Source organism: Gouania willdenowi, chromosome 1, assembly GCF_900634775.1.
Source record: "Gouania willdenowi chromosome 1, fGouWil2.1, whole genome shotgun sequence".
Taxonomy (NCBI): Eukaryota; Metazoa; Chordata; class Actinopteri; order Blenniiformes; family Gobiesocidae; genus Gouania; species Gouania willdenowi.
In genome coordinates, this window is record NC_041044.1 from 11995204 (window position 1) to 12020646 (window position 25443).

General features: G+C 36.0%; 2 protein-coding genes across 5 annotated transcripts; one reads left to right on the forward strand and one right to left on the reverse strand.

Annotated features, from left to right (window-relative positions):
- Window positions 1-1939: 1939 nt before the first annotated feature.
- On the reverse strand, window positions 1940-13164 carry eri2 (ERI1 exoribonuclease family member 2). The gene is made up of 10 exons (XM_028455695.1): window positions 13029-13164; window positions 11902-11966; window positions 11721-11801; window positions 11511-11638; window positions 11260-11422; window positions 10091-10191; window positions 7276-7357; window positions 7096-7184; window positions 5364-5502; window positions 1940-2070 (listed from the first exon to the last, which is right to left on the reverse strand). Exons 1-10 carry the CDS (start codon window positions 13049-13051, stop codon window positions 2000-2002), a joined length of 942 nt encoding a protein of 313 aa, XP_028311496.1. The 5' UTR covers window positions 13052-13164; the 3' UTR covers window positions 1940-1999.
- A 764-nt stretch (window positions 13165-13928) lies between these two features.
- On the forward strand, window positions 13929-23110 carry rexo5 (RNA exonuclease 5). 4 transcript variants are annotated; one of them, XM_028452506.1, is made up of 19 exons: window positions 13929-13996; window positions 15365-15691; window positions 15787-15913; window positions 15997-16108; window positions 17107-17235; window positions 17727-17815; window positions 18748-18863; window positions 18988-19126; window positions 19214-19308; window positions 19521-19623; window positions 19705-19796; window positions 21031-21139; window positions 21233-21346; window positions 21423-21551; window positions 22031-22123; window positions 22199-22529; window positions 22600-22766; window positions 22847-22950; window positions 23032-23110. In XM_028452506.1, exons 2-19 carry the CDS (start codon window positions 15384-15386, stop codon window positions 23084-23086), a joined length of 2412 nt encoding a protein of 803 aa, XP_028308307.1. In that variant the 5' UTR covers window positions 13929-13996; window positions 15365-15383; the 3' UTR covers window positions 23087-23110. The 4 variants fall into 4 exon arrangements, with proteins under 4 accessions (XP_028308307.1, XP_028308334.1, XP_028308316.1 ...); XM_028452533.1 differs by having other exon boundaries at window positions 17128-17235; XM_028452515.1 differs by lacking the exon at window positions 13929-13996 and adding an exon at window positions 14009-14179.
- The last annotated feature ends 2333 nt before the right edge of the window (window positions 23111-25443 follow it).

Consider the following 25443-nt stretch of genomic DNA (forward strand, 5'->3'; position numbering starts at 1 on the left):
CGGTTATCGCCTGCTTCGCTCAGCGTAATCTGTTCGAAAGGTGCATTTCACAACACGATTTCACGCGTTTTTTTAACCTGCAAACGCCATACATGTAGGTATAAACAGGATAAATGGTTTGCCGTATTTTAGAATTCACAGTGGGCTCCAAACAACAGTAAAATAATAATCTGACGTGTCATGATACTAGGTATTTTGCGAAACACTCGCAAAATAAATTGTATATACATCATAAACATATACATATAAATACTAATAAATGACAGAGAAGCAAATTGTGTGCTACTCAGCTATTTTAATAAGTTGAAAAATGAAGAAACAATATATGCATTTATAAATCAATATATAAGACATTAAATAACGGAAAATGCATATGATAAATAATATCAGGAAAAAAAATGAAATACAATTATTAATGATAGATACATTTATTTATTTATTTTGTGAAATCCTAAAAAAAGAGAAAAGATAAACATTAGAAAACTAAACACCTCCCCAAAACATTTTTTACACAAATAATACAGTAGTTTTATGAATGTTTAAATCAGCTGAAAGCCCTGAAAAAGGACTGTTTTGCAAAGCTTCTATAATTCTTGTATTCCCTTATTTTCAGAAGTACAGACACAACCAATGACAAGTTAGAATGATGTTGTCGATGCCAAACTGTGTCTCCTAAATGCAGGGGCAGCTCTTGGAAATCTTGGTTAGGGGGGCAATGCAGGGGCACAGACTCGGATTATGGTGGCACACTAAATTTCAAATAATAAAACAACCACTTAAAATCCCAGTTATTAATACTGCTTACCCTGAATTATATAGCTATTTGCAGCATGGGCATTTCCCTTATACTGTATGTTGAAGGAACAAAACGTGTTAAACATCTAAAGAAAAAACAAAAACGTGACATGGCGTTAATGCTATGAAATAGTTTATCGTATCTGTGTGTGGATCAAATTCCAGCTGTGAAACTTTCTACCAGGTTTAAATCTCATTAGAGATTTCAAATAAAAGCACATAATTCCACTTACATACAGTATTATTTGATCCTCAGGCCCTCGTCTGTTGTAAAGGTTTCAGGAGGGGATTCTCTGTCTTTTTCAAATGTTCAAAATACAAATTATAAAAAAGCAAAACTCAATGTCATAAACTCATCCCAAAAATTGTTGTGCTCATAATCAGAAACCCCCATTTGGATAATTTTCCCTCAATACTTAAGTGTCAAGAAAAATTAAAGCCTTAAAATGCTTATTAAAAATGGAACCAGTTAAAGAGAACCTTCGACACATACATTTCAGTCTGTTTTAAGAGTTCCTCCTAGAATCAAAGGAGAACTTTGTCCTTTTTATATTTAGGTAGGAAAAAAATCATTTTAGATATTTAGTCATTTAAGAACAGTATTGGTTATTGATGTGAGAAGTTACATGGCCTTTTCTGTAAATAAATAAATTAAAGTTTCTAGAAGCAATTAATTGGTTGATACAACAACATCCAGTTACTCCCACTGTCGATTGAGCGACTCCCAGTTAACTAAAACATTTAAGACATTGGGAGAAAAAAAAAAGGCATTTCTTTCTTTTGTATGAAATTGTAAACTAATGAATTTAGCTATAAGATTCACAAATTAACCCTGGATGTGAATATTTTTTCAAAGGCACATTACATTAACCTCATCCAAAATATTATATACAATTACATTGTGGCTAATACAGTGGCAAGCACAAAATAGCATGAAAGTTATTTGAAAAATAAGCCATAAATCATGGTTCAGCAGCAATATTTTTTGTTAAAAAAAATAATTCAGCACAATGTGAGCCTGATACAGAATATATAGTCCTCATTGAAGCTCATTTCAAGACCTCAGTAAAACAAACTACTTCCTCATTGTTGCCATCTAATGTTTTATTAAGTTATGCACACATGTACTATTAACGGTAACTCTGTTCATTCAGTTTCATTACAGTGACTTATCCTGACTGTTCACCTTTCTAAACAGGCAGCTTCAATAAAGCTTTGCGGAGCATCCAGACACCAGTTTCATCATCCCGCCAGCTGTGGCTGCATCTGGACTGGCTGCCAACAGAGAACAAAATCCACACAAAAAACAGAACAAACTTTCAACTCTCAAACAATAAATGTGGTATAAAACTTTACATGTATTGCACAAATCAACATTTCAACATTCAAAAATGCTAAAAAGCACTGGACAATAATTAATATTAAAATAAGTTAACTTAAAATTTTTAGAGGATTAGCCCATGATTGTTGCATTAAACATTCAATACAGTATTCTAAATGAGTGTGTAGCATTCTTCTACGGGTAGGTGAAATCATAATATGGCAAATTATCTCAAGATAAGCATCATCAGACCCTTTAATTACAATTATGTTATTGCTAACAGTTAATAGCATGTTGACGTTATTTTTTTAAGACTTAAAGGTCCTGTACTACGAAGCTGGATAAGTATATCCGGGATATCTCTCTGTTAGCGGGCTTCACCTAACCAAACATTCTCTGTCAGAGAGCCCCTGTACTATGAAGCAGGATATAAACACGTTCACTTAAGACTTAAGGTGATTTCAGCCTGTCAACATCTGCGGTCCAGTGACAGGCGTCTGACCAACAAAATGTGTAGAGCAATTTACGTCAATTGAGGAATAGTTCTTTAAAAATATAAACAATTAAAATCCATAATTTAGACCAAAAACAACACTTGTACTGCAGAAAAAGCAGGAAGAAAAGAATGCAGGTAGGAAGCGGCCAGCACTGTTAATACTGTACATAAAAGTGTGAGATTTCACAATATTAATCCATGGGATCATGCTCTGATCAGTTTCACTTTATTACACCACAGATGTGTTTCTATTGAGGTAGTCCTCCTCAATTTATCACACACACACTGGGAAGAAATGCATTGTTTCACAGTGGTATGTTCCTGCTGATGCTGTCTGTATCACATGTATAAATGAATGAATTAATCCCTCCACACACAGAGAATCCCAGACACAGGTTTCATCAGCTGACTGTAGATCAGTCCATCAGATGTAAATCTATATCTTTCCTAAAGGATGTTATTATGCTATTAATCATAATAGGCCATTGTTAGAAGATCTGCACCAACCAGGATCTTCTAACAATGGGCAGGTCATTTTCCAAGAGAACTGACTGCTTTTGTACTCGCTCAGATCTTATCCAGAAAAAAAACCTATGTTCCTGACCAGGTTATGTGTTCAGCAGAGGTGTAAAGAGTACTGATATATCCTACTCAAGTACAAGTAAGTAATACATTAAATACACACTTAGAAGTAAAAAGTAGCAAAATTAAATAGTACTTAAAGTAAAATTTACTTGTTACTTTCACCCCCCACATTTATTGTTGGTAATAAATCTTGCCACAGTTCCGTTGCATACAGTAAACATCTTATGTATAAACTTAAAAAAGAAGAGACCAAATCTTTGCACAACTAGAACTTAATTTATGTTCAACAAAAGCATCTGTATAAAATAAAAGGTTTATCAAAATGTAATTAAAAAAATCAAATAACACCAATGAATTAAATTTAAAATAAATTCTCAGGCTCTGAGTATAGCTACATTCATGAACTCTAAAACTGAGAAAATAACTTCCATTCAATGCTGTTTTGGCACGGTGCAAAACGTTTATTCTGATTGGTCGGCTATGATGTGATGCATTTGATTGTTGTCTGGTTATTTCTTTTTTGTAGTTTCACAATGTCTGTTGATAATTTTAAAACAAAAAATAATTTACTCAGTAACGGTTGGGTGTAGAAATGTAATAAATTACTTCTTTTAAAATATACTTAAGTACAAGTACAATTACTGATTTAGAAACACACTCAAAAGTACAAGTACCCATAAAAGCAACTCCATTAGAGTAACGAGAGTACTTGTAATCAACTACTTTCACCTCTGGTGTTCAGCCTTAGTTACCATGGTGATTTAGCCCAGTAAGAAGTTATCCACACACAGAATAAATCCCTGAAGTTAGCGTGGCCCAAAATGCATTGGAGCAGAAATATGTATCACTAGTAGCTGTTTCTTTGGGCTGACCTGCTGTGTGGAGGGTGGAGGAAGGTAGAGTTGATATTACAAAGTGAGACAGAGGATCTGACAGCTGGAGCAGCCACAAAGCTGCTCATCCTGACTGCTGACTCCCACTTAAAAAACTGGCACCCATTTCTCCCTGTGCCGCTTCCTGAGCGACGAACAGGACAGCAGAAGAAGCCTCGCCCATGATTTGGCCCACCATTGGACACAAGCTGCCGCTTGGCTCGGCGGCCACATGTGCAGAGAGGCGCTGTGACCTTTTGTGCTCCACTTGCACAGATGAAGGATCGATGAGTGCAGGAAGGGAGTGCGTTGGTTGACACTGAGCTGAGGACGTTGTTGGGAGTGCGGAAACGGTCACGTACAATATCTGACTGAGGTTTGGTTGTCTCATTGTAGATGGTGAAAGATGGTTTCAAAGAGTTCTTATGAGTCTTGTGCTGTGTGATGACTGGGTGGGGCCGTGCAAAGGACGTAGTAGGAGTAGACGTCTTTACTGGCACAAATGGTTTCAGCATGGGTGGCAAAACTGGCCGTGTTTCCTCATTCACACAAGACTTATTAGTCTTTTGTAGAAGTTGGCGACTGGATGTCATTTTTGTTTTGCTCGTTACGAGAGCAAACGAGAGCTCAGGAAAATTGTTTGACCTTGAAGTCATCTGATGCTGCATCAGTTCATCTGTGTAACTGGACACATTCTCTTGGCATCTTGATATCTTTCCAGGTTGACAATTTTCTGATAATTCATTGCAAAATGTGTACATTTTAATACAGTTGTCAGCAACAGCAATTTCACCTAAATTTTTGTTTATGGGGGCTTGACCTTGTGATGGATGTGAGTCATCCGTATCCTTCCACTTGCATGCTCCACCCTCAGCAGACTCGGCATTCCATTCTCTGTAGGCTTCACCACTCTCGTCTCCCGCCAACATTACGTCATCATAAGAACCACATCTTTCCGCCGTTTCCACCACAAATTCTGCACCCCGTTCCTCGTCTACGGCTCCTGCAGCGTTCCCCGTTTCCCAGGCCTGATTTGAAAAGCAGCCGACAGTGGTTGTGCACAGAACGAGTGTGTTGTCCGCATTGTGAGCTGAAGTAGAGTTTATCATGTACGAGGAGAGATGCTGAGCAGAGTTCCTTGCTCTGTCTGATCTCCTGCTGCCTTCACATAATGGTTCGTTCAAACCATTCAGCAACGTTTTAGGTGAGATCAGACATTGGCACTTTGACTTTCCAACAGCACAAAGAAATTTATTCATTACATATTCTTTGGGGGGCTGGACTTTTTGATCACCTGTTAAAGCAGGATGAATGGATGATGATGGCTTGCTTGGATTGACAGTGTTTTCCTTTTCATCTACAGTGACTTGTTCCTTCTTGTAATCAGTAGAACATGATGTTTTTCCTATCAGGGATTTTAGTCTCGCTGACGTCTATGAGGAAATAACAAATGACATCATAAAGAACTGCAATATGCAACACATTTAATTTGACTAAAATGAAATCAAATTAAGAAAGCATGCTGCAGATTTTCTAAAAGCGAAATGCAAGTTGTCAAAATATGATTTAGGAACCCATATACTGCACATTTTGATAACAGAAAGGTTTGGCCCAATAAATTCAAAGCAGTATAATTTCAAATATCCACACTTTAATACATTTGAAAGTATTAAAATTTAAAAAAATTCCAACAATCCAATTGCACTCTAAACTTAAAATAGTCAACTCTTCCCCACCTCTTCCATTGTCCTACCCTGAGTCCCTCTTCCTTGCTCCTTTCCTTCTCACCACAGTGTAACACTGCCTTCTCTTTTTTATTCTCCCTTTAATAAAGTGTTTCTTACCCTTCCTTGGGGTGGGCTGGTGATGGTCACAATTATGCAATAAAATAAATGTATTTATTAAAAAAAAAAAAAAAAAAAAAAAAAATGTTTATTCTGGATTATAAATATCCAGACTGCAGTGCAGAAAATAAACAACATTGCTCCTTTTGTTAATCAGTGTCTTGTTTGATTTTTTAATCAACTTGAAACCTTTGCTGGATGATTGTGGCCTGTAAAGCTTTTGTTTCAATTGACACTCAAGAGCAAAACACTTGGAAGCGATTTGCATTCTGCATAATGTCTTTTCAACTACATTTGTCCCTTTCAGAAATGATAAGTATCATTATACAGCCAATCTACTATAATCAACATGCCTATAAGTAGCTTATAGAGGTCACATCATACTGCTAAATGAAACATTCAACGAGCCAAGAAATGCTTTCCTGTCGAAAAAGTTCAAATCAGATTTGATACCAAGTTGTTTCAGCAGGTTCACAATTTCAATAAAAAACCCTCTGTTACCTGTAAGAACATTGTAAATTTACAAAAAAAAAAAAACAACAAACATTGTCTTACATTTAGTTAAAAGTTGTGAAAAAAAGTTGTGAGATACAGGTATTTAACAAATCTAACATGCAAGGTACTGTATATGATGCCTAATTTCTACCATCAATTTAGAAACTAAAAAACTGTCATCAAATACATTTTAAATAGATCCAGAAATGTAAATATTTAAAAAAAAAAATCAGTTTCTGCTGCCAAATAATGACCTGTCTATGTGCGATGAACGTTAGTAATTTGACGCCAGCTTACATCACATATAATGAAATAAAGAATAGTGTGACCACCTAATGTAAACTTGTTCAGTGCTAAATGAGTTGGCCTGTGTCGAGGAATGACTGTTATTAATGAATCATTCCCACAATCATGTTAATAACCTTCATACCACATGTTCAATTACATATGTAACAATATGTAAAAGCTGTTTCACTATAATGTGAACCATAATGTATTGTGTAAGAGCAAATGTTATTTTTGTTTATTTTAAATTATCTTGCAATCCAATCCAGCCTTTATTTATTTTTTTAATCTCTATAACATTGCTTTGCGTGGACCACAAACAAGTTTTTAGTGAGACTGATGAGAGGAGCAGGTGTTTCAGGAGTCTTTACTGATTAAGGTCGCTGTTGGGCGAACACTCACCGACTGCAGGCTCCTTGTAATTCTCATCACACACCCATCGCTCATCATTCGTGCTGCGAGCCGGGCTGTGTTACGAGAATCATCGAGACCTGAGGAGGCAGAACGACTAAGAAATGATTTAACAGCACAATGATAATACTTTAGAGTTAATCTAATCTATAGACTGTATTAAAGTTTTACCAGAGTGCTCTCTCCCAGAAAACTGTATTCCTAAATCTTGAAGTGCCCCATTTAAGCCTTTAGGTTTTCTGCTGTAAAAGAGCTGAAAGAAGTAGATCATTAGATAAAATCATAAAAAATTAATTTTTAACAGATTACTAACTCAAAGGAAAATAAAACCTTGATCAATAAGGGTAAAAACATAATTTTAATCAATTTAGACCAAATGAGTGGAGAGTTAATTTGCCAAAATGTAATACATATTTATTGAAATGATGTTGCAAATATTCCAGCATGTACAAACGTTTGCCTCTTGCTAAGCAGTGGTGGAGCGAGACAAAGACTGTTTCTCACACAATGGTGGCACAGACACAGAAGTCATTTTTTCTAATACTTTGCTACTGTATGAGGTAAACCATTGTGGGGAAAATGCGGTCCATTCACAGCATGTCCAGAAACCATGATGCACCACAACAATATACCAGTACATAATTGTAGAGGTGGGAATAAGTCACTGCTTCTCAAGTCATGTCACTAAGTCTCAAGTCAAGGCCACTCATGTCCAAGTCAGGTGAAAAGTCCTCAACTCAAAAGGTCCAGTGTTATACTACTTTTCACCCATCTCCAATTGTTCTAAGAACCCCAACAACATAGTATTTGAGGTTTATTTTTCCAAACTCGCCTGTTTTCTGGAGTTTTAGTCCTCTCAAAAGTCACTTTCAGAGCGCTCCTAAAAACAGGCTTTTTTTGGGCCTTCATGCATTTGCATGAGTGGGCGTAAACACAAACGCTGCTCAAGCACAGGAATAGTCTATTTAAGATTGTTTTCTCCAACCGCTGTGTTGCATTGGGTCACAAACATAAAAAGTGATACGAGGCGGTATAACGGCTACAAAAAGTGAAACTGCTCTTTGGTTTATTTATATACTGAATTATCTCTATAGTGAACATAAAGATACTGTAATATCAACCTGCCTTCACTATGTTTATTTTACCTCTGAGGTAGTTTGAAAGGAAGGAGCTCACATTCTTATTTGAGTAGGAGGAGCCAGGAGAGTCAGGAAGAGGAGTTTCCGCATTGTGACGTATTGACCCTTTAATTTACAAGTCTTAACAAGTCATGAGTACCTAATGTACCCCTTTTACAGGACAAGTTTATTCAACTGATATAAACAATGAATTACTTGTACACATTTGTCAAATGATAGCGATATAATCTGACAATGCTTTTATAAACAAATCAATCCAGCATCTTTTTAGATTTAAAAATTTCCTCTGTTAATCAAACAAACAATAATCATACTGGGAAGTAGAACCAGATATACCTTTTCCTTATCAATAATTAATCGCACTATAATCTATGAATCCAAAGGATATCAATCTTGGAATCATTTTCTCTGTTAGTGTCAGCCCAGATTTATGCTTTCAGCTGCTTCCTGTTAGACTGTCAGTTTGTTTAAAGGTGGACTTTCTGATGGTAGCAGGGGTTTGAGCAGACTTATTGCTCATTAATAACAATAATTGCATTTTATAAAACCTTTTGTAATTATTTTAACACTTGAAGTCAAGTCTTCCCGAGTCAATGAACTCAAGTACGAGTTAAGTCATTTGTTTTCGTGATTTTGTCAAGTCGAGTCTAAAGTCATCAAATTAGTGACTCATCTCTGCTACACCATTGTATAGCCGTTGGACACGATGGTGAGGAGATTTCTAGAATTTTTATAAATAGATGGTGACTATGACTAAACATCTTCCTCTGCAACTATAATTGACAAAAGTAATGAAGCTGTTCTCAACAGGCCCACCACCTCCTCCTCCTCCTCCTCCTCCTCATCTGCCCTTTTCTTCGACTTATTTGAAGGAAAATCTGAAGAGTCATTGTGGATCTTCATAAAACTAAATTCAATCTACAAAATGTGATAAATGATATAAATGTGAGCTCAGATTTACCCAATGAAAGTTTGAGAATTGGTCTATGTAACTAAATGTAAATGTGATAGATTTTCTGATCTCTATTATGTGGCTTATACTATATTAAAGTCATCCTGTGGACTTTAAACGGAAGGTGCCGCTCTAACAAGTTAGAGATATTTCTATAAAATAAAACAAGGTGGATACAAACTAACACACTTTTAATTATGATAGTGGTCGGTATTCAAGTTGAAGTATCAACAATGCTACCATTTGTTTTAGCTGGAAAACGACTTGTTTGAGTTGTGCGAATAAATCATATCACTGAGAAAACAACCATGCACATCAATTATTCTGATCATGGAATGGAGGAGGATGGCTGATTTTTTAATTCTCTTGGTTGTATCCCTGTTGCCAAGTTATTGATGATAAGTTCATTTTGATGCCTAATCAGTTTAATGGACTTGTTTTAATGCTTAGACAAAAAAGTTCAGGATATTCATGTGGCTATAATCTGCTTCAAACTCAAATGTGTGTTTATTGCAACATTGTAACAACTATATAGCACACCTTTTTATTTTGCAAATGGTTGTGCATTCACACAGACAGATGTTGTTATTGCTATACACTTTAAATTAAGTTTTGATAAATTTTTCATTCGGTTTATTCTGCTTGGAATATATTTAAATCTGTGTGGTACCTATCACAATAGGAAGGCATTTATTAAATGTTCAGATAAATTTTTTTATCATATGATGATAAATCATGATTAATCAAGATGTGTGAAACTGACCCATTTTAATCTGTTAATACAAAGATATATATTGATACATAAGACTTTTCTCAAAGCACAATGTCTGGTGTGATTAGCCAATTTGGAAAAAGACTATTAAAAAAAAACTTACCAAAAATAAAAACCACTCACCCTGTATGTGCTTCTTAGGTCTATCCAGCTGTTCAGAACATCAGGCTTATGAAGCTGCTTGCGTTTGCACTCATACTGCAAACAAACTCCAAGGTCCCAGTCTGATGGAGGCACAACAAATTACACACCTGCTTGTAATTATTTTCATCATTTAATTTGCTGATTGTTGGGGGTGGGGTTGTTAGAGACTTTAAAAGCCATAATCTACATTTTTGGACTTTTAATTCTTATGTATGATTTTATTCTGTCCTACCCGTGTTTAACTTAGTGATTTACAACTGCCAGCCAGTGAATAACTCCATGTTTAATTCTATGTCTCATATCAAAGCACATGTATCCATTGTTGTGTGATATATCATGTAGAACATCCTAAATGATAACACTGCTATATTTGAGCAACTTTACTCTCTCATTCTTTAGGTTACAAGAGGCTGCTGAACATTTCCAGCTGCATTTTAGATTGCAGCAGTTCATGTATGGTACTGCAGCAAGAGTGAAGCAGAAAGCGGCCGCCGGCCTGATTTTATTATTAATTTACAACAATAAACGATGAGTCAACGCAATTTTTTGCAATCAACATCAATTATATTACTAATCATTTTATGCATTGTTGTTAATGTTACACACATTGTGGTTGGCACAAATCTCGAGATGGTCTATATAATGAATTGTATTTTTTCTTTCACCCTCAGCAAGAATCTCAAATTCCGCCTATTAGCGGTGTCCCAATCCGATACTGATATCGGCCCGATATCAGCCAGAAAACGAATATCGGATTTTATCGGACTGCAAAATCTCCGATATATGTTTTATTATATTTATTCAATTGTAGAATACTGTAGATATTATGTTAAAGGCTAAAATGTATGTAACCAATTGGTTAATAATAAATGGGTCAGTTTTTCTCATGCCTACTGTTGCTGACTATTGTTCTCTGTTTGAGTAACGTCACTTGATCAAACATTTTCTAACATTCCACACTACAAAATAAGTAATAAAAGTATAGATGATTTGTGCTGATATCATATTAATATCGGTATCGGCCAATACTCAATGCTGCAATATCAGTATCGTATTGGGAGTGAAAAGTTGTATCGGGACATCCCTACCGTCTATGTAGCTAAAGCTGTCCATTGGCCAATGAAACAGACAAAACAAAAAACTTTTACCTGACCAAGTGAGAAAAGTACACATGTTTTCTGTGGCCGATGGAGCAGAAGTGTTGCGTTGTTCGTTGGGGAAAACCACTCCCATCGTATGCTGCAGGGTTTGCAGCCAGCGGTTGAACTGTGACAGACAGATGTGAAGGGGAATCCCTGCTTCAACTTGTATCTGTCAAACAGAGGAAGGAGTCCAGATGTAAACTAAAAGTAAAAACACACAGTGATGCCAAAAAAGGGACAGAAGTGGACACAAGCACCTGTGTGATTCCTGTTAATTCGGTGCAAAACTCGGACAGAACTGGATGCTCTTGAGGTTGAACGTAATTGTGAAACTCTGAGTCAATCTCCCCTGTGCGAGTATTCAGAAGGACCGCAGGGAACTCAACTGGAAGAGAAATGACAGGTTGACGGGCGTTGACAGCAACAAGTTGAAAACATTTACCATTTACTATAACTCAGTCACTTACTGATCTCCTGGTTATAGTTGTTTTTTTCCCTCCAGCAAGTGGATTCAAAGTCGATCACAATCAGGTATGAAAAAATCTGATCTGAATGAAAAAAACAATAAAACAACAACAACAACAACAGTAATCCAGACTATGAAAGGAAATGTTTACTGCATTTAAAACAAATTCAAAACACACTAACTTGAGCCAACAGTCTTCTTTGGGACAGATGAGGACTGATTTCGCCGTTGCAACAGTCCCAATTCCCTGCAGAGAGTTAGGTTAAAAAAAAGGCTCAAATATTATTCATAATAAATTATTAATGCATTTTAACTATAGGCAACTTCTTCAGCGCTGAAAAATAAAAAGTAAAAAAAAATGTCATAATAACAGCAGCAACAACAAAACAAAGATTAAAACAGACACTGCAGTTGTGGTGAGAATGAGTATATGCAGGTTTAAGTCACAAAGGAGGAAGATTATGAATGGATTTATAGATGACGGGGAAGTATTTTGTATTAAGCAACGTGTGATGAAAAGCCAGTGGCGCTTAAAAATTAAAAATGACACGTAACAGAATAAACCGTTAATTTAATTTGAATATTCTCACACAGGAATGCAATAGCAAATATTCAGTATTAACTGGTTTCATTGTCAAAGCAGACTGGCAGAGAACAGCTTCCTCTAGGTTTACTCACAAATACCATCTAATCAGTTTATAGTATCCAGCTTTTCACCACTTTACATGTGTTCTTCGAATCAGTGTAGATAACTATTTCTAATGACAAATTATTGCATTGCATGTCCATAATTGTGAAAAATGCAATCAAAAAATTGCAAAGATGGTTGTCAATATCACTTTTATTATTATTAGGCATTGAAATATGAATCGTCAGCCATTTAAATGAATAAACATTGATTACTGTTCATTGTATCAGTTTTTTTAAACAACAGTTAAACTTAATATTTACACATTAAAGGCTTATCTTATTCTCAGCAACAGAAAACTATGCAAAAAACATTAAAAAATAAATAAATAATAACAATAAAAACATTAGCACTTTAGAGTATATCTTTTTTTTTTTTTTTAAATCCTTAGAATATATGACGCTTTTAAATGCAATGATCGAATATTAAATGTGCAAATATTTGTAACCAAATGAACTGTCACCTTTTTTTTCAGAATTCCGTAAACAAAACGAGATATTTCAAACTAAATGTGTTTTTAGGTGTGTGCGGTCTGAGCGCTGTTTAATAGAATAACATTCATAATCAGCTCTTCCTCTTTGTCTTATCCTGAATCCTAACATGTAAAGTGAACCTACTCACCTGGCCAGTTTCTTCGTGGCCATTGTAGTTTTATAAATCCGAAAAAGCAGGAAGGCTTAAATTTATTTTAGAGGCTGTAGGAGAAAAATGTGATATTCCTCCTGCTTCACTTGGACAGCATGAGACACGGCGCTACTTTTTAAAGCGAGACTGTGAAAATGTCATTTCCGGTCGCAACTTTTTTACTTCCGGTATATCATCTTGTTAAATTATTTATTATATTTTTCAGTTACTGCATTTGTCCGCTGTAACTGTAATGATGCCATCTTAGGCAGGTCTGCCTTGTAAAAAAAGAGCTTATAACCTTAATGGAAAAAACCTGGTTAAAAAAAGGTCAAATAAAAACATTATGTCGTTTCCGATTTTTTTTTTTCATTATGCAAACAGATGCAAAAAAAAAAAAAAAAAAAGACAAAGTGTACAGTTTTTTTTTTTTGAGGATGTATTATTGTTTGATATCATAAGATATATACCTAAACGTTATTTCAGTAAAAAGAAAAGAAAAGAAAAAAAAAAATGAAAAAATTGGGGAAAAATGTTTAAATCATGATGTAAATGTTTTTATAGACTGAAAAACCCACACAATGAATTTGATAAATTATTATTCATTTGTGCATTCTTTTCCCAATTGTGGGTCATTTTACAACTGTATAAAACAGGCAAATCTAGTTTTCTACCTGAACATTAGATATGTTACCTCCTTCAGAATTACCTCTTTCTCTGGAAACCTTGGTGTGCCTTAAGTCATTTCTCACAATAATAATTACTCTTGATAAAAACTAATGAATTGCTTCCATACATTTTGAGATTATTTGATAAAATTCGTCCAAAGAAATGAAAAATAAAAAAATGTTATCAGTCTGTGCTCGATTAGTTTCGTCTGTAAGTCAGTCGGGTCAATCACAGAACAGTACACGTGGTCGAACGTGCAGTCAATCCTGGAGAACTGTGCGGTACTGTACCTCATGGTATTATTTTCTATAATTATACATATTTACTGTGTGTGTACACTCACAATATTTTGACGTTTTACTGTGGATATGGGAATCATCTGCCTGTCCTAAATGACTTGTTAGTGTAGGATAGACACTTGTCTTTATGCGGAATTTTAACTTTACAAAAAAATGTGACTTGCAACAATAACAATAACGGTAAGAGTTTCTTTCTTCTCAGCCACTGAAATAAAACATTATAGAAAGGTTCATGATTGGATAGATATATAGTGAGATAAACAGTCTGAATGTTTTTAAGTAGTTTTGGGGCGATAATACTTATGTATTACTATGATATTAAGGTTACAGCGAAAGTCTGAACTTGTTAGGTTTAGGGCGACAGAATGAAATGGTTAGGTTTAGTGCTAAGGCAGTGGTTCCCAAACTTCTTACAGTCCAGCTCCCATTCAGACACTAACCTGAAGCCATTTACCCCCTACTCCTGCACACATAAAAAACATAATAATGTAATGCTGAGTTTTTCAATCTGGGGGTTGTGGCCCCATGTGGGTTCGTCTGGAATTCAAATGGGAAAAGAGAGAGAGAGAAAAAGTTGTAAAACCACTGATGTAAAGTCACATACAATGTTGCCTTATAATTAAAATGGTCTATATAATATATATAAAAAAGAATAATAATCTGTAACCATGGGTTGTCTTACATCAGCTAATGTTTTAATTTGTGGTAATGCATGGAGGCTCCTGAGTGCCGGCCAATTTATATTCTAGTTTCCAATTTTTATGCTTGTAGTTTTTAAGCTACTGTGTCCTTTTAATTATCTATAACTAATATAGAGGTATATAACAAGGTATGAAGATCCAGACATTGGCCTGTTTTCGTGAACCCTTGAAACAGTTGTGTTTAACTATTTTAGTAGATCAACAGTTTCTCAAAGATTTAGCAACTCGTCAGGGTCAGTTTGACCATATCTCTATCATGCCATAAATACATCTGAGTTGCTTCGTTTTGTTGCACGTCTTCACATCTTTTATAACTCTTTAAAATGTATTTTACTTGTTTTATCACGTGTGCACTTACAGGAACTTATTTTAAGCAATTTCAAGTTCATGTTATTTGTGTAAAATGAAGGCAGTGTCTATCCGTACGGTTGCCGTATCAATATACCAACATTCTATCCGTACGCAGCACCCCTCATTGGCTAGTTTAGGTCACGTGACTAAAACTAAACCTAACCGTAACCTTAACCCTAACCCTAAAAATTGTTGCGATATAGGGTTATAACATAACCCTTAGTGTACTTTGGTAAACGTACCAATAGCACCGGGGGTTGTTAACTTTGGTTCATGAAACGTGCTCGACTTAACATACTTATTTTACTCCCAGTAGGTGGACCAGCTCTAACATGAAGCCACAGTCGTCATCATTATCATCGTCATCGTCATCATCATCATCGTCATCACCTCCAAAAGCATCAGCAGGACCGAACAACAAGAAAAGAAAACTAAATCTCAGTGCTGTCCCAGAGAAGGTCAAACGGGTAAAAGGTGAGGTGTCTGCTCACACTGAGCAGTCGCAGCACGGAAGTCTCTCTCGACCACCGAGGGTCTCAGTGCTGCCCGATCACCAACAGCAGCCAATCACGTTCCAGGAGCTAACAGAGTTGCTGCAGTATGCTGCTTTGGGAAAAACTGGTGGCATCACACAGCCAAGGTGAAGTCTGTGGAATCAATCACATGTTTGTTATTCTGTAAAGAGCTTTTACTGCTTGCCATTATAACACAATTGTTCTTCTTTCGCCCCTCCAGCTGGTGTCGTCTTCACAGGCAGAAAAAGGTTAGAGGAGTAAATATAGCAATAGTAGAGGGCCTCACGCAGAGTCACTTTTATAAACACCTCCTCTTACTGCCACACCTCAGGACCAAGTACACCACTGTAAGTCATGAAAGGGAACTGAAGAACTCTGACATGACTAATCCAATGTGTGGAAATGAATAAGATGTTATTTTATTTTACAGAGGGTCACATTCACACCATCAAGTGACCATGTAGCGTCTGATATTTTCAACAGTAAAATTCCCAAACCGGATATTTTGGTCATTCCCAGAGCTGACGCAGACGTGCCAAATGGTGGGTTTATTCTACAGGTTTACAGACATCATATGCATCTCGTTACCAATGAAGGAAGCTTCATGTTTTTGAATGCTCATATTACTTTACAACCGTTCACTCATACAGTATACAGTAATATAAAGCTATAAAGAAACTAGCAAGTCAAGGGAAATGAAAATATGCTGAATCCAGTACTTTATACAGAGTTCCTACAGCTTCAGTCAAATTCAGTTCAATACTTTTTAGGACTTTTTAATGCCATTTGAAATTACATTTAAAACCAACTTCACAGTAAAACAATTGTGGGGAAAAAAATGCAACATCAGTTACATTGGGTTAAGGTACATTTTTTCCAGTGACTAGTGCAGGTGCCCCAAAGTAAACACACAAAAAAACAGTTAAATACATACAAAAGACTGACTAAGAGAATCAAAATCTGTCCAAAAACACACAAGATGACTACAAAAATAGCCAGAAATCTGTAAAACAACAACAACAGAAAAAACATAAACCATTCAGAAAAATCTTCATTGAACAGGCAATTTTTTGTTAAATTTCAATTTCCCCATGTTGTTGAAAGTTTCTACAAGCATGACACTCATCTGTCCCAGTCCTGCCGCAACCACGTCACTGTTTTGTAGTTGGTTTTGCTGTCGTGATTGCTCAATGTTACGGTAAATTATATATTTAAAACCAAAAAAATAATGTTACCATTTATTTTGAAATGTGAAACTAATTACAATCATGATATCATACTTATGTGTTCAAATTTAAGACATTTTATTGACAATTAAGGCCTTAGTTTTAAATTTTTGAATTTATTGCCTTTTAAGACTTTTTAAGGATCCGTGGGTACCCGGTATATAGAGTTTATTCACCCTATTGGGGTAAATAAACACTATAAATATTGATATCTTTCTAAATTAATTTTTAAAATGAAGCAACTTTATGAAATTTGCTGTCATAGCAGCCTCATCCTGTGCTGTATATATGACCACAGTCATGAACTCTCCCAGGTTTTATTTTTTCTGCTGCAGCGCTGAAATTTCATCCAGTGATCACGACGTTTGGAACACAGTGTAAAGGGCTGACGGGCTACCTTCTCTCCCAGGAAGAGCAGATTAAGAAGCATTTCCCAGTTAAAGGTGGGGAAGCATTTCACATTTTATTAAAGTGGGAAAATGTATATATACTCAGTGAGAATGACTAGGTTGCTTTGTTTGCTTCTGTGGAAATGTTTCACTTTGTTTTTCAAATGCAACCTTTTCATTGTGCTGTGATAAGAGCTGTGGGTGCCTTTGCATTATTTATGAATAAAATGTTATAGAACTGAATTGAGCCCAACCTTCCACGCCAATTTAGCTGGAATTAGCTTCAGTTCCATGCACTCATGAAATGTATTACGAAGTTTAGAAGATGGATTCATAGTAGAACGATAACTCTTTATGGCTTTTCACACAGTTAAAAAAAAAAAAAAAAAAACTCTTTATAAATTACATGTTTTAAATACTCGTGAAATTGTCCCCTAAAGATTTTAGTTTTTGAAAGATTTTGTTTACAATGTACAAGCTTTCTGAGAATAAAATGTGAGGTTTTTCAGTGTTATTCAGTTGCCTGTGTGTTGCTTTCCACACAGGAATGCCTGGATTTGAGGACTTTGTGTGCACGGACAGCATTGATCATGTGACTGACCACAGTCCTTTGTTTGGCCTCGACTGTGAGATGGTGAGATCCTGTTAGTTACATTGTTTGTTCCCATTTATAACCAGTTATATAGCTGCTCAAATATAGCCAATAATCCATCCATCCATCCATTTTGTGAGCCCGCTTGTTCCTGTTTTCAGGGTCATGGGGTATAGCTAACCAAGTACTTAAAAAAAAAACAACTTGCTGGTAGATATTGATAGTGAGAATTATTCATAAGTAGATTGGCTGGCATTTGTTTTAGTTTTAAAAATCCAACGTTTTCCAACGGAATCACCACTAGAGGGCAGTGACGCACAATTATAGAAGTGGTTCATTTCTAGCACAGTAATTTAATCCAGTAATATACCAGCATGTGTTTATCCTAATTTCAATAACATTTTAGGTCTACCTGATATTTTATATAAATACATGCATATTTAGTTTTTTGTTGATTTTAGTGTGATCTAAATAATACATTGATTGATTGGTTGATTCATGTCCTTATTTTGAACATATAAAATGATAACAAAACAGTTTAAAAAAAAAAAAGCAATGATGAATAACAATAGTACAAATAGATAGATAGATATAATCCACAAACACCTAAACCTCTCAATTTACATGTGTGAAAAGGAGCAGGAAGAAGTGTAAACATTGTAAATCCTACCCCTTTGTGCACTACCAATTTAGTTTTTTAAATACAACAAACAATACAATGCAATTACTATTGCAACAACACATCATCAGTAGGGTAAAACTAACCTGTCTCACGACGGTCTAATCCCAACTCACCCATATGTCATCATACATACAATCTACATATTCACAAATAGTCCAGAGCTAAAATCAGTCTTTGTTTATACATTTGTTAATGAAAGAACTGGGCAGTGTTTCCTGATTCCTGTCTTTTCCTGGCAGCTATCTCAGTATTTTATTTATCCGTATACCTATGTGTTTGTGCTGTGTTTCAGTGCCTGACAGAGAAAGGATACGAGCTGGCTCGTGTTTCTCTGGTGAACAATAGTGGGGTGTGTGTGCTGGATGAGCTGGTAAAGCCTGAGAACCGCATTTGGAACTACCTCACAAGGTACAAAGAACTGCACACTTTGTTTTTTTTAAAAAAGTTGTTAATTGAAATTAGCAGGTGTTATGAATATATGTGTGTCACCTAACATGCTTTGATAGTCAATGTCTTGGCTCCTCCTCCTAAGGTTCTCCGGCATCACTGCGGCAATGTTGCGACCAATCTCCACCACTTTACGAGACATTCAAAGCAAGCTCCTGAAGTTGTTGCCAAGGGATGCGATTTTGGTGGGACATTCGCTTAACAACGACCTTCTAGCTCTGAAGGTGAGCGGTTTGTGACGTGGTGGATTTTTTCACACTTAAATGTTAATCTTTTGACCATTATTGTTTAATGTTGTGTCCAATCTAAAGCTCATCCATCCACATGTGATCGACACGTCACTGCTGTATAAAAAAGACTTTGGACAGCGGTTTAGTCTCAAGGTTCTGGCTGAGACGGTGCTAAAGTAAGTTTAGGTTTCAGGCTCTTGTTTGTGTCTCTCTCATCCCTCACTGCTCAAAGGGAATGTATGAAGGTAGCTTGTAGAATGTGATGTGAGTTTATGTATAAAAAAATCCACACATGTGTGGATTTTTAATACATAAGCTCATATCACATTCTACAAGTTCTCCCATTTTGCAACATATCTACCTTCATAGGAATGTTCTCGTCTGACAGGAAGCAAATCCAGAACGGAGAGAAGATGGGTCACAATCCGACCGAAGATGCTCAGGCAGCCCTGGAACTAGCTCAGTACTTCATCCAAACAGGACCACGTCAGGTTGGGCCACTGTCTTCTATTTAAAACACAAACATATGTGCACAAATAGAAGAATATATGAATATCAGTCCTCTGGCTTAGGTTGTAGAGCTTCATCTAAAGGAGCTTTGGGGCTATACAGTGGAAGAGGATTCGTCTGACCACACCCAGCCTGAATCTGCACCAACTGAAAGGTCCAAAACATTATAATCTGTGTTTTACTTACAGCACACTAACTGATTTTCCTTTGGTTTGGTTTGTTGGTCAGTCAGAGCATGCACAGTCTACACTCTGGTCAGACCAGTGGAAAAGGGGCAGAAGCCTTATGTTTAGGCAGGAGGTGGGATGCTCCTCCCATCTACACTACATGCTTCTTTGACAGCACCATCATTTCATTTTTTTCTGTTGTAGCACCAGGAGTAGCAGACCATGTATTTACCAGTGTCTGCTCATTCAAAAAAATAAGTGCAGTTTGAGGCTTTTGCTTTCTTCTCATAAGGAATACACACACAAAAAGTTTATTCACTAACAAACTTGACATTTTCTATATAAACTACGCTTAGAAAAAGAAAGAATCATAATTAAAACTCATCAAATGAATGTCTTATTTTTAAGCTGCATGAATGAAAAGTCATGGTTGGATTTTTTTTTTAACATTAAAGATGGCGTGTTCATCCACTGTATGAAATCACTTCAAATCATTGATCATCATAGATTCTGATATTGTTGAAAAGACTAATGTTGGAGATCAGCACTCATGTTGAAATAAATCTACATTTTGAAGCAACTCTTGCTTAACATGTGAGGTTATAAAAAGATGATTTTTATAATAATGGGTCACAAGCTAAAGGGGGCCGGTTTGAGACATGAAGCTCCAGACCTGAAAATTAGTCATTGCACAAAATAAGTAATGTATATATATATATTTTAAAAAATTACAATATTAAAATAACTTTTACATTTTAATTTGAAATATACGTTTATAAAAATTGAAGTTAAAATTATAAGCGTTTCAAACAAAACTAAAACTAAACCTAGGTTTACGTGTGTGTCCAAATAAAATATATACAGTACCAATGTTTTGAAGAAATTATATTTCATTTTTACAGTTACTAAGGGTTCAATGGATGCACTGCTGAAGCTTGCAGACTTCACTACCTCTAATAAGGTTATGAAGCACTGCTTGGATTCTTAAAACAGTGTGTGAATCACTGCACACTGTGCAACTCCAGTAGATTTAAACCGTCCCTTCTAAGTTTAACAAAACTACAAAATGAACAATTAAATGAACAAGACTACAGTTACACACTAATCTTTTTTATTTGTGTTAACCATATACCCACTTTAGCCTTAGTCTTTGACTATTCTTCCACCTCACAGATCACTTAAATATAATTCTGATTATTATGCTCTTCCTGTCTCGTGCAGCTTTTCTGATGCCCTGCAGGCTCTTGGTCAGTCAGTGGCGTATTATGGAAAACGTGACGTAGTAGCAATGGATCTATCCAATCAGAGGTGGTACAGCTCTGACAAAGAGGTGAGGAGCAAGGAGATTTTTTGTTTTCAACTGAAAATGTTCCTCCTTTCATCCTTTTGCTTGTGCATACTTTCTCTTTCTCTCTCCATGCAGATGCTCAAGTCTTTCCGGGATCAAACCACGTGTCCCTTCCTCTCAGTCCTCCACTTTTATTCTTTCTCAAAACTTGTGAAGAAGAGCCGACCCCGTCAGCAGCAGTGTCCCAGTGTGAGCTATTCTTTCTGAACATGCATTCCTGTGCAGAGCGTGTTTTGTGTTTATAGTGTGTGTGTTTGTCTCACAGGTGTGTGTGGCTCTTCAGGACATGTGTGTGGTGTTTGCCGGGCCTTTCCTCGCAGGGATTTCTGAGAGAAAAGTAAAGAGACTGTTTTGGTGTTGCGGGCCAGTCCGAACTGTTAAAATGCTCAATGGAGTAAGTTTGGAAGCATTTTTTGTATTTTTATTGTGCTTCGAGTCTTTCTGTAAACACTAACAGCTGTAGTTCACAACCTTTTTTGAGTCATGACCCCATTTTTAATATCACAAATTTCTGGCGACCCCAGAGACATTATTTTTGATCACGTTTGTTATACAGGATTAGTGCGCAAAGTGACAAGATGTGCCAACTCAGATATATATATTTTACTACATTATTTTTGAACGAGAATTGTATTTGAGAAAGTGAAAACATGGAATACTTTTGTTTGTAATTGTGTGTGGTAAAGATGAATAATTATATAATAATAATTAAAAGTAATGTATAGATATATAATTTTTATCAATTACTAAACATTTCAGGCGACCCTGTTTTATTTCCAGGTGACCCCAAATGAGGTCATGACCCCAAGGTTGAAAAAAACTGACTTCCAGCATCTTGTGCCATGTTTATTTCTAATTACTTTCACCCTGTAGGTTCATGCAAAAGTAGAGTTTAAGCTGCTGGAGGGAGCGATGTTAGCTGTGCAAACAATGAATGGAATCATTGTCCAAGGACAAAAAATCAAGGTACCCTTTTTACCCTCTTTATTTTATTCCATTTTCTCTGGGTGGTTTATAATATATGTGTTTTCTGTGTTGTAGGTGCGGAGGCCTGTGCATGAGTCCATACTAGACCTGGATGTGACCCTGGATGTTTTAATGAGTGACTCTTTGAACATCTGTCAGCTCTACGCAGTAAAACTAAAGGCCAGAGAGGTGGAGACTTTCTCACCAAACCTCAGTGGAAATAAAGCACCAGCGTTAGCTAATGGGGCGTCATCATCAGAAACACAAAATAAACACGTCCACTCCATTACTGATGAATCAGAAATGTGCGAGGCAACCCTCAGAGAGATGTTTGCTCCCTTTGGTGCCGTGCAGTCAGTGCGTCTGCTCTCCAAACCTGAAAAACAAGCAAGGCATGCATATATAAGTGAGTAAGCAGTATTTGCATCATCATATATTTCGATGAATCTGTATGACTAAGTGTTTTTGATGGACAGAGTTTTGGAGCCCTGATGGTAAACAAGCAGCACTCAGTGCCTCTGAGGATCTACGAATAAAGAACTACCTCATCTGCTCAGCGCTGACTCCGCTCCACCTACCCTCATGGGTTACTATGACAACAGTGAGTTCTGGTCCAGATGAAATAGATGATGAGACAACAAAGGTGAACAATAGATTGGACTCCGACAGTTTTTTTTTTTTTATCTGAAGTGACTTCATATTAAATATTTGCTGTTGCATCAGGAAGTGACACAGACGCTGAAGAAACTGGACCGGAGTCTGGGAAAACTTTTCCAATCTCTTCCAGGAAGTACCCTGTCTGTGGTTCTGCTGCTCGGTCAAACCAGGTAAGAATTTGGGAAATTTTTTTGAGCTTTTCACCTAAAATATCTGAGACAGTTGTCATTATTCTTCTCTTTTCTTCACAGAACAAACGATGACCATCCAGGTTTGTGTTTAATAGAAGTCACACAGGAGCCTTAAGGAAACAAGACAGACACATCTGGAATTCATCTAACATAAGAATTGTAATTGTTTGAAAGATTTTTACATGGATTAAACATGTATTATCTATTTTCCATGTGATTTCTTGTTTTATCCTCAATTAGGAACCCTCATTAGTAGCATTGTTTTAATCAACAGAACTGCATCTGATTCATTTTCATTTGTATGAAGGAGCATATGCTGCCATCTAATGTTCAGGCTCTTGATTGCAATCAATTGAACAACTGATTTTACTCAGATTGCAAATCCCCCAAAACAGCAACATCCTATGTCATTAAATTGTCCCATGTAGAGTTAACACACTGGTTCCTTTGTCAAAAATGTGAAGCTTCCATCTATAATTGATTATTTAAAGCGTGACACAGACTTGGCCTGAGACTTTTCAATAAAAAGTAAACCATTTCTTTTTATTGATGGTGAAGCTCAAAAGTGTTTTAAAATAAAAATAAACTAAGAAAAGGGAAAAAACTGGATGACTCGCATATGTAATTTTTTACAAATATGCAGGTTTTTTCTTGCAAAAAAGAAATCGATTGATTGTATTGCATATTTGTGACCATCAGTGGCCCTCCTTTAAGAAGGGTACTATATTAAAGACTTTATTAGGGAAAATACTTAAAAAGAGCCATTATTGTTAGACCAGAGTGAGAGGGGTAATGAAAAGGTTAGTGTGTGAAAGATCAGTGGAGCAAGTGTAAAAACGTGTGTACAGAGAACAGTGAAAAAAAACAAACCGTTTGACACATACGAACATTAATCAATGAAGTTAAAAGTGTAGATCATCCCTTTTGAACATAATCAATAGACCTTATTGAAGTTAATTATGTGCCTTTCTTCTGGGGCAGCACATAATGTAACATCTGATTTTCACCACAATCTAGCAGATAGATAAGTGTGTACGCAACAAAAACCACTCTGAGATGATACCAACCCCAGGCTCAACAAAAAGCTGTTTATCACTTCTAAAGGTTCATAGTTTGACTCTAGGTGCAGGATTCTCAAAAGTCTGAAATGTGAATAAATAAACTGACTAGACTAGAATAGCCTTTGTATTATAGTGATCCAGCAACTTTAATCCAAATATGTGAGAAATGATAATTTGATTTTGTGCATATATACAAATTAAAAGCTAATCTAGATAAGGAGGGAGTTAGATTATAAAGTTTATTATAAACTTGTCGACTCCCACATTGTTTCTGTGTTCTCAACCTCAGGGACGGAAGAATATCACCCACTGTACTGCTTTGCTGTGAGACTCAAGGTCTTGAAACCTTGTTGACGAAGGTCTGAGTCACACAGAAAGAACAGAACATGCTTTCAATCATGACTCATTGAAATCTGAGGTTCTTATTTATTGTTCATATGAATTGTTTAGCTCTTAAACTGGACTTTTGAGTGTTTGGCACTTGATTCTAAGCTATTAGCATTTAGAAGTGATCAACAGCCTTCAGTTGGGTTTGGGGTTGGTATTTTCTAGTGGTGCTTTATAAAGCAACTTTAACCAACACTAGCTAAAAAAAAAGCCCCCTTCATTGTATTCATCCTTTAGTCCAGCCATTCTACTTCATTCTAGTGGTTTTTCTGCCAGTGAAGTCATCGATGACATTGTTACATTTCCTCAGTGAATCTGAAGAGGGGGAAAAACAATGTGAACCCACTCGCTTGTGTATCAGTCAAACCAAGTCATAGGATATGCATGATGTGATTAGATAGATTAAATATTTAGATATTTATAAATATAATAAAGGCACAAATTTAAGATGTAGCTCATAGCAGATAAAAGTAGATGAGTTATTTATTATTTATGAAGTAGATTGACACAGAACACTAATAAAACACAAGTTTACATATGGAATACAGTTTTACTTAAAGTAAAAAGGTCTCGGCTAAATTAGAAATATTAACTTTCTTCTTGATAATTTATGCATCTGTAATATGTTTACCTATCTATAGATCATGTCAAGTCATTTATATATACTGTATATATACATAGATTAAATAAATACACTCCTTACATGTACTGTACATAATAATACATAGTTCTTTTAAAATGACATTAAACTACAATGTAATAAATTAATAGACCGCTGTTGAAATGCAATCAATGTTTTTGTTAAGCTAGTATTTTATCTGTTTCTGTTTAGCACTAGCTGCTAACATGCCTTAGCATGGTCGCTCTGCTAGCTTGTTTGACTATCAGGGATATCATGGAACACTGGCTAATCCACATTTTCCTCCTCTTCTTTCCTTTTTTTTCTTCCCTGGGCACCAGATCATTAGTGTGGTTACGTTTTATGGAGTTCTTTATTTCAGGTTTGGTTATTGTGATTAATTGT

Excerpts from the sequence above, each read along its gene's own strand:
- eri2 (XM_028455695.1), bottom strand. The coding sequence starts at position 13,051 with ATGGCCACGAAGAAACTGGCCAG. Across the intron at positions 11,967-13,028 it reads GCCACGAAGAAACTGGCCAG|GGAATTGGGACTGTTGCAAC; the intron begins GTGAGTAGGTTC and ends AACTCTCTGCAG. Across the intron at positions 7,185-7,275 it reads TTCTGGGAGAGAGCACTCTG|GTCTCGATGATTCTCGTAAC; the intron begins GTAAAACTTTAA and ends CTGCCTCCTCAG.
- rexo5 (XM_028452506.1), top strand. The coding sequence starts at position 15,384 with ATGAAGCCACAGTCGTCATCATTATCATCGTCATCGTCATCATCATCA. Across the intron at positions 17,236-17,726 it reads GAAGCATTTCCCAGTTAAAG|GAATGCCTGGATTTGAGGAC; the intron begins GTGGGGAAGCAT and ends CTTTCCACACAG. Across the intron at positions 22,951-23,031 it reads CTGCTGCTCGGTCAAACCAG|AACAAACGATGACCATCCAG; the intron begins GTAAGAATTTGG and ends TTTTCTTCACAG.